Raw genomic sequence first — 9,150 nt, 5'->3', positions numbered from 1 at the left:
TGATGTTTTCATCATGCACACTTCATAACTATTGCATTTTTTAAATAAATTTTTTTTTTAATCTTCTAATTGTGATTTTTTGAAATTATATTCAGCCTTGTTAAATTATATGCCCTGACAATGGTGGGATCAACTTGTGACCGTAAAAGTGCAGTGTCTTTAATGCTTTGTGGGAAAAGCAGATGTGTAGCTATTTAGTGTGCACACTAACAGTGCTTGAAGGAGGGCTCTTAGCAGGCTTTATGAGGGTATGTCATGTTCATCTCCACTGTTATGGACATTGAATGATAGGGTGTCTGTTATGTGAATGTGAGTAATGCCTTTAGTTTGGATGTTAAAACAGGTGTTAAACTACTGATAATTTCCTCTGTACATCGCATATGGTGTCTCCTTTACTCTTGAAAACTGCATCCTAACATGGAAACTGCATGATAAATGTGTAAGAGCAGGAGGGGTTTTTAGGGTGACTGAAAGAAGTCTTACATTTTTTTGCCATTTTTCTCCCATTTTCTCCCCAATGTAGTCGTTATACCAATTCCCCGTGTGTATCACAGTCCTGGTCAATGCGCTATCCTCTGTTGGTCTGGGGAGGGTGTAGACTACCACATGCCTCCTCCGATACATGCCGTAGTCAACGATCAGGACTCATACCCTCACCGGCTTCCCATCCGCAAACACTGCCAATTGTGTTCGTAGGAACGTCTGACCAAGCCAGAAGTACCGCTGCTGGGGATTGAACCTGGGTCTCTGCGGCGGTGCTTATACCTCTACACTACCCAGACGGCCCTAGAAGTCTTACATTTTAAATTTTGTTATCATGTGAGCACTTGCTTAAAAATCAAGGTTGCGTTGTTTATTTAAGAATTTAGGAGTCAAGAAAACAAACAATTTGTTTCCGCCCGGTTTCGAACCGGGGACCTTTCGCGTGTGAGGCGAACGTGATAACCACTACACTACGGAAACCACATGGAGAACATAATTCACTAAATTAGTTTATGATCCTTCATAATATGAAACACAAGATAGTGCTATTTGTGTTCATATAGCCAATATTCGTTGTTGTAACTAACATTTTAAACGGCAGACTTGATTTTACAAGTTTTAACCAATGACTTATATACATTGCTTTGTTGAAAACGTTTTTGTTGATATTCTGTTTGTTATATTTAGTATGTATTGTTCATTAGTCGCTATAATCATTTGTATATGTACTTGTAAAATCAAATTGCAATACAAATGACTATCGGTGCCTTCCCGAAATACGCTTGCTCTTCGGTGTGAACAACAATACTTGAGAGAACATGAGGCACTCCGTATGTGGTCGAACGCCCCGTATCACCAGTTAGTGCAAACCTCTAAAATGACTGGGTAGGATATGGCTAACGTTATATTGTTAGATTGCGTCGTACTTTATTTGGCTCTAAATCATTTTATCTTTATTTTATTCAGGTTCTGGAAAGTACCGAGTACAAATATTCAAAATGCTGTTATTTACACGTTCCTTTGTTCTTTTAATTTTAGATATAAATGTTTTTCAACTCAGCTTCCGTAGCGAGATGCGCTGCGCTGATTGACAATGTCAGGTGACCAGAACTTAAGACGCCATCGCACTGAATCCGACAGTCACAATGTGCCCTCTAGCGGCCGTCGTTATTACATGCATTTACAGATTCGCATGGCCTGTGGTATCGAGCCGTTAAACACGTAGCTAGCCAACTGTAGCCAACGTGTTTTCTTGAGAAAAAATACTTTTGCCCTATACATTATTTTTTTAAAAATGAAACATGCGAATTAGCTTGGTTACTACTACTTCACTATAGTAGTTATCTAGCTAGCTGAACATAATACATACATTTATCAGATACAAATCTAAAGTAGCGAATTATTATTGACCAACAAAATTTTTGAAGGAAAGTAAAATAATGCATAATTTTCTGATTTTCTACATATAATACGTGTATTGCTTAATATCCTAATCTAAAGTCTGTGTGGTTTAAAAACAATACCAGGGTAACCTAATCATTGAATTTTGAAGAGATACGAACCTGTTCTCGTTGAACATCCCAAGGCCGACTGAGAAGCAGGGTTACTACCATGAAACTGTACGTTTGAACGTTCCAGTTAACATATTTCATGCACAGAAGGACAGATAAATTAGATCAAGCGCTTTGAAACAAATCCTTTGGTCTCGCATGGTGGTAAATTTTTATATAAAATGCTAAGAATAGCATTAGTGACATAACTTCGCAATACAAAAATAATTATAAAATGGAAACTCCCCCATGAAAGTTGGTTTCATCCATTTATGCCCGCGAAAGGCGATCTCCTTAATATAAGGGAAAGGGCGGGGAATTACTATAAATGGCGACAAGAGCTATCTCTACTCCTGAGTTAATGGAATTTAAACCACCCAGTTGCACCAAAGAGAATCTCTTTGGTTGCATTCGCTTACTGTGTTAGCTGCCGAGCTAGCTAGTCCATCTGTGGTGATCTATCATTTAAAAAACTACGGACAGCTAGCTACTGTTGATGATCATGATCATGTTGAATAATAACTTAATTAATAAACAGTGTATGAATCCACATTGGCTATAAGTCATTTTTTGTTACCTAGCTGATGCTATAGTTTGAAAACTAAAGCCAACAAATCAGTAAAAAAAAAAAAATGTAGCAACAAAATTATCTTTGAACATGATCCACATCACAGATTATTTTTAATGTTACTGTCTTCATCATCATCATCGTTAGCTATAGCCTCTTAATAGCTGTGGGTGCATTCCAACCACTTATTTGTTTACCTTCTACTTCCTTTCCTGGCCTCCTAGTATGGAAGGCCAAAATGGTCAATATATTTAGAATCACATGTTGACAATGTTGGTGCATTCCAATCACTTATTATATTTGTCCGTTGTCTCCGAGATCCTTCACTGACTCGGAAATTGATTGAGGTGCACCATCTTTGAGGACATTCCAACTCCATGTTCTTTCTAGGAGCTAGGTGGCTCCTGAAGAATTCTTGAGCAAGGAAATACGAGTGCATCCTTTGGGGAAGTATTTTTTCAGAATGCATGACGTATAACAACTTGTCAATCCACCTGTCCCCATCTTCCACATCTGTAATTGACATGGCTTCAAACTGACACTTAAAAGAGAAAGAAAGTTCCAATTGACACGTACACATTTCGATGGGTGGAGCTAGGAGCAAGGAAAGGAAGCGAGATCAATTAAGAAAATGGAATGAACCAACATTGACCACGGCATGATTCCAACATCAATTTTACGTACACTACAAAAGGTATGTGGACACCTGACACCCAACATCTCATCCAAAATCATGGGCATTAATATGGAGTTAGTCCACCCTTTGCTGCTATAACAACCTCCACTCATCTGGGAAGGCATTATACTAAATGTTGGAGCATTGCTGTAGGGATTTGCTTCCGTTCGACCAGAAGAACATTGGTGAGGTCGGGCACTGATAGGGTGATTAGGCCTAGCTTGCAGTTGGCTTTCCAAGTGATCCCAAAGGTGTCTGATAGCGTTAAGGTCAGGGCTCTGTGCAAGCCAGTCAAGTACTTCTGCACCGTTCTTGACAAAACCATTTCTATATGGACCTTGATGTGTGCCCAGGGGCATTGTCGGTTAAGCACAGAATTATCGAGAATGTGATTGTTTGCTGTGGCATTAAGATTTGCCTTCACTGGAAGGGGCCTAGCCCAAACCATGTAAAATAACCCCAGACTAAGGGGTGTCCAGATACTTTTAGTCATATGGTGCATTTTTTATCCGTTTGGCCTCCCATACTAAGAAAGGAGACAAGGAAAGAAGAAAAAATAAGAGGTTGGAACACACCCCGTCCCTCCATTGAAATCCATGACTTCTAGTCATTTGGTCAGTTTGCTTTGCAGTGAAGAAGCTGAACAAATCCAACACACGAAAAGCATCGGTTGGATAAGGTTGATCTGTGATGCATTAAAACTGAGTTCAAGCCATAGCTGCATGAAGACAGCACTAACCAAGACGTGCTTAATCGTCACCTCTATTTCACGTGTGCTTATCTCTCATTCAAATGCACTTGAATATGCACACATAACTTCAAAAAGAGTGTATTTAAAATACTGTTTTACTTTTTGAACATGGTTTCCAGTCACTAAGCAACCATGAAAAAAAAAAATTTAACATTGCGAAACAAAACACTTCCAGTAATACACAGAGCTTTCAGGACTTACTCAATCTGAGAACATGCCATATCTTAGCTTCCACCTGGCTAATGAATTATTTGTACAATACGTAATACATTTTCTTGGAAGAGCTTTCTGGACCATACATTTTCCATGTTATTGTACGTTCATGCATACATTTATATTTTAGCGGTACTGAGGACATCCAGGAGCCCCTGTTTTTAGGGTGAAATGCAGGCCTTATTTTCTTCCCTCTTTCCTCTTCTGGCCTCTTTTATTGCCTCACTCTGGAGAGTCAAGAAGAGCAAGGAAATTAACATCTGCTCACAATAAAAAGCTGTGTTTATTCAATTCAACTTTAATCCCTGATAGTGATTTTTTAAGGACAGCAACATTCTCGTTCACACCAACTAAATCACAGACTTACTGCTGTGTCAAAGAAAATTAATTGGGAACGTTTAGTTTTTTGTGATCGGGACATATTATTATGTCTTTCACTAATCAGGCAGGGAGAAATCATAAACAGTTCAGCAGTGCAGAATCCTCAGAAATTGTAACTTTTCATAGATGAACTAAACTTCAAGGAATAAACTACCTACCTAAAACATGAAACACATAAGATCCCCATAAACTGTTCCCATGGAATTTAACCTGCAATTACACTATTTACAATGTAGCTGTAATGTTGACATTTGGCAGAGTAAAGCAAAAATGAACACTGCAACAACATTTTTAGTTATTTCAACCAAATCGTAACGTTGCAAAATGCACTATTTTTAAAATGTGGAGTATAATTCTTATCTGGACCCATTTACAGTGTGGCTACAATACTGAGATTTGGTAGCGGTAAACATCAATGTTCTAACTAACTAACTTGTTCTAACTTCTGTAATTTCAGTGCAACATTGCAGAAAGTATATTTTTTGCTTGCTGGGTGAACCTGTCCTGGGTGTGAGGGACAACACAATGTCCGCACACGTTAGTTAGGATGGTTGGAAATTATTGATACTATAGGGATACGGACAGAACACGTAAATGAAGATTTCCCCCCACAGGCCCTCGCTGACCTGCTCTCTGCAGCTGGAAGAACCTCTTCCTGGTTTTTCACCTCAGCGTAGACAACAGTTGCTAGGGAAACAGACAGCACTTGTAATCAAGCACACCATTCGGTCCATTGCAAAGTCACATAGAATGTGCAATGGTTCTGATTGTGACAGTTTTGTCCACAGACTTTCTCAGGCTGAAGAAGGATTTGAAGTCTGTGGACGAAACTCGTCACTGACAGAACAATGGCAAGATGACATGCAGCCATTTTGGATGCAGCCAAAGGAATACTGCAGAGAAGGCATTACTGCCCGTACAAGTAAATACTGGGTTCTGTCTGAAATGGCTGTACACCAGAGACAAGAAACTGTACCTTGGCCTGCAAGTGCGCTGTTCTTTCTCCTTCCTTTTTTCAGCAGACAGATGACTATGCCCGTAACCCAGGCAAATGGAATGAGAGCCAGGCCACAAACTGTTTTATTTCCATCTAGGAATAACAGGAAAACACATGTCCTTAGTCTTTACTGCCTCATTTTTGGCTGCTTTGGTGGAGCAGCCCAACAGACAGTGGGTACTGTACAGCATGGGTAGCACTGCAGTGACACATTGATTTTAAACTTCTGTGTTGAACATCTGTGTTATTAATTCAATGCTTTTTGGGTTATAGCTAGTAATGTTAGTGATGAGCAGTCTTGTATTTACAGAGGAAAAACAAACTGTAAATGAGTTCACAAAATTGCAAACATTCAGTGGCTATTCCCCATTTCTGTCATAAATATAGTGGATATATAACGGCACAGAATATACCTGTGCCACATTAATGAGTTTTCAGAAGACGTATAAAATTGGAATGTGTTGCCATAAGTGGCAGAGAGGCAGAAGGTTCAATGGTTAGAACACAGAGCTCAGTATCTGGTGACTCTAGAATCTGTGCTGTCAGTCAGCATTGGGCCACCATCATCACTGCAGGACAACCGTATGCATGGATACTCCACATGGCATCAGATAGCATAAAGCAGACCACTGCACTCCCTGTTTACTGAATACTGTCTATATCTGTGGCCATCACTCACCAGTGTTAATGTTACCATCACTGCAGGACACCAACAGTGTGATGCTGGTGTTCTGCTCTCCATACATGTTCTTTGCCACACACCAATAAAGACCCTCGTGTTCCCTCTGCACTGCAGGGATATGAAGGGTCTCTTCATAGTGCGCTCCTTCAATGCTTTCCCCCAGCCACTGTGTCATAGGCTTGGGGTTCCCATCAGCAGCACACATCAGGTTCAGGGTGGACCCACATGTTACACGTCCTGAGCCATTAGTCACAGCCTCTGAGTTAGAGGTCACATTGACAATTGGGCCATCTGGAGAAGAAGACAGATAAGAGGTAGTGGTTAGAGACAGAAAGAGAGCTCTAATCCCAGGCTTCAAAACCAAAATCTTTTTGAGCACATTCTTATATCAAAACAAATCCAGCTCAATCATCGAAAAAAATAATCAGTACACTTCCCTAAAGGCAAGTGGCGTACTACTGAGTGTACCAAATCAATATCTCTTACATGGCTGATTTCCCTACACTAATCAAAACAAACACCTTGCCTTGGCTTTATTTTCTAACAGAAGGAAGCTTTGGCTGCTGTCAATCATAACCCCTTACAGAGCGACAGCTACAAAGAGAAGCCACTGTTTCTCAAAAACCAGAAAACTCACACCGGACACGGAGGGCGATGCTGGTTCTCTTTGTCTCTGTCCAGGCTGGGTGAGAGGCCTGGCAGACACACTCTGCATTGTTATCCTTCACCGTGGGGCTGAACTTATACTGACTGAGCAGGGAGAAAGTGCCGTCATCGTTCATGGTGATGTTCTCAGTGATGCTGCCAGGCGATACTGGAGTACCCCTGTGGAACCATAGAACTGAAGCGTTCCAAGGGTAGAACCGTGAAACCCTGCAGTTCAGGGTGGCCTTGTGTCCAAAAACCAGAAAAGAGGACTGCTGTATTTCTATGGAAGAGGGTTGAGCTGGAACATATAGGGTTAATTAAATACACACTCTTGGCAAAAAAAATGGGCCAAGCCCAAAATGGCAAAATATTAAGCTTTTAATGGTCTTAACAACAAATTATTGGTCAGAAAATTAGCAAGAATTAAACAAATGCACTCCTGTGCCACCATTTGCTCGTTTACTTTTGCTGCAGTGAACTGTCTGGGGAAAAGCTAGAAACAGGGAAATTGATTTATACAGTAGACAAATTAACATAATGTCAAATAAAAGAGTCATGTTTTGTCTTTGGTTGCATATCATTTGCATGCCATGAATTCCTGATGTCTGTGACCTATCAACGCCATCAGAGTCTGGAGATCTTGTTTTCAGGTTGTCCTACAAGCAATACAAAAACTCTTTGCATTTGAATAGATCTCTATGGGAATTGGGGGGTGGGACTAGATTCAGCTGTAAATTATGCTGATACAGTATGGAACACATTTGTTGGCTAAATGGCTTTAAGTCATCAAGGGTCCAAGGTATCAAATGGGCCTCAAACCACCATGCTGCTGCCAGATATGCAGTAGATACTACAAGCATTGTTTCTCCTGAATATTTTTTCCATTGAGTTCAACAGGAAAATTAAAAAAAAATTTCCTTTGTAGAATTTCCCAAAGAACATTGAATCCTCTTCCCCAGTGTAGCTAAATATGCAGCTCAAATTGACAGGGTGTCCAACCTCAGCATCAATGTGAGGTGATTGATACACCACCAGTACCGGGGCTGCAGCATCTGCAGTGACCAATTAATGCACATTGGGAAGCGAAAGACAACGACAACACAAAATATTCCTGAAAATCAGGTGACAAAATTAACAGCAAAGAAAAGTTTCACAGACCAAAATATCCTGTTTTAAAGAGAATTCTGTTCAAGTGTGTCAGTGTTCTATAGGTGCAGCGGTAAATACAATCTGATGACAATTCTATGAAAACTCTATATTTTCATTACAATGTAATATTTAATCTAACAAACTGATACATAACTGTACTGTATCTCAATCCCCAACAACAGGTAGCTGAAATTTCACCATTTTTTGTAAACTTAATTTTAACAGTTTTATATCTGTTGCAGTTAGATGGGGAGGAGGCAAAAAGAAATCAGATCTGAAGACAAAATGTGGGGGAAGACTGAAGACTGGCTGTACTCATATCATTTCTCCCAGCACAAAGCCAGTCAGAACTGGCTGAGAACCTAGTTAAGATCGGTCTCTTGAAAATGCCATTGAGGCAGATCTTGGATAGTTATAGTTTTTACCATACTTCATGGAATTAAACTATTCTTTAAAAAAAAAAGTCTATTACTAACTACTATGAAATAGGAAATGTAATGCAAAAGCAATTAAGTAGATATTAGATCAGTCCTCATAAAATAATTGTTTACAAAACTAATTGAATACACAATTTCATAAATTTTCATAAAGTAGCTGTAATGCATTGAACTAATCTATTGTGAATGTTAGCACACAGCTACCTAATTATCCAGAATGCGAAGGAGACTTATTCTCATCCTTGTTAAAGGATAACTGGCTTTTTTCGCTGTTTGAACAAAGGACAGAAACAGTACTTACCAACACCCAGTATCCCTGTTAGCCAGCCCCCATACATAAGGAGCAGGGCTGACCATTTCTGTTTGCTCACGGTGTCTTGGTCCCTCACCATTGCAGGTCCGCCTCAGCAGAGATCTTACGTCTAATAAAAAGGGGAACCTCTGTGTTGTGATTAAATCGCTTATGCCACTGTTTTATTTACAGAAATCGTTTGCCCTGTGTTGACATCCGTTTCCTCTCATTTCATGTTTACCTTTTTTCTTACATCTTTCTAAATGTAGCAAAAGCACATAGTGTGAATTGATGTTTTCAAAATGGAACATGAACATTAAAGA

General features: G+C 39.7%; 1 protein-coding gene and 1 non-coding gene across 3 annotated transcripts; both read right to left on the bottom strand.

Annotated features, from left to right (window-relative positions):
• Positions 1-890: 890 nt before the first annotated feature.
• Positions 891-963, bottom strand: trnav-cac (transfer RNA valine (anticodon CAC)). The gene has a single exon. It is a non-coding gene; the product is annotated as a tRNA-Val (tRNA).
• A 3,142-nt stretch (positions 964-4,105) lies between these two features.
• LOC135263610 (myelin-associated glycoprotein-like) lies at positions 4,106-9,150 on the bottom strand. Of its 2 annotated transcripts, none has more exons than XM_064351859.1 (6): positions 8,837-9,150; positions 6,939-7,126; positions 6,299-6,592; positions 5,599-5,712; positions 5,249-5,309; positions 4,106-4,468 (listed from the first exon to the last, which is right to left on the bottom strand). In XM_064351859.1, exons 1-6 carry the CDS (start codon positions 8,890-8,892, stop codon positions 4,456-4,458), a joined length of 726 nt encoding a protein of 241 aa, XP_064207929.1. In that variant the 5' UTR covers positions 8,893-9,150; the 3' UTR covers positions 4,106-4,455. The 2 variants fall into 2 exon arrangements, with proteins under 2 accessions (XP_064207929.1, XP_064207928.1); XM_064351858.1 differs by having other exon boundaries at positions 6,939-7,247; positions 8,837-9,142.

Source organism: Anguilla rostrata, chromosome 9 (assembly GCF_018555375.3).
Source record: "Anguilla rostrata isolate EN2019 chromosome 9, ASM1855537v3, whole genome shotgun sequence".
In the NCBI taxonomy this organism is placed as follows: Eukaryota; Metazoa; Chordata; class Actinopteri; order Anguilliformes; family Anguillidae; genus Anguilla; species Anguilla rostrata.
This window is presented reverse-complemented; position numbering and strand designations above follow the sequence as displayed.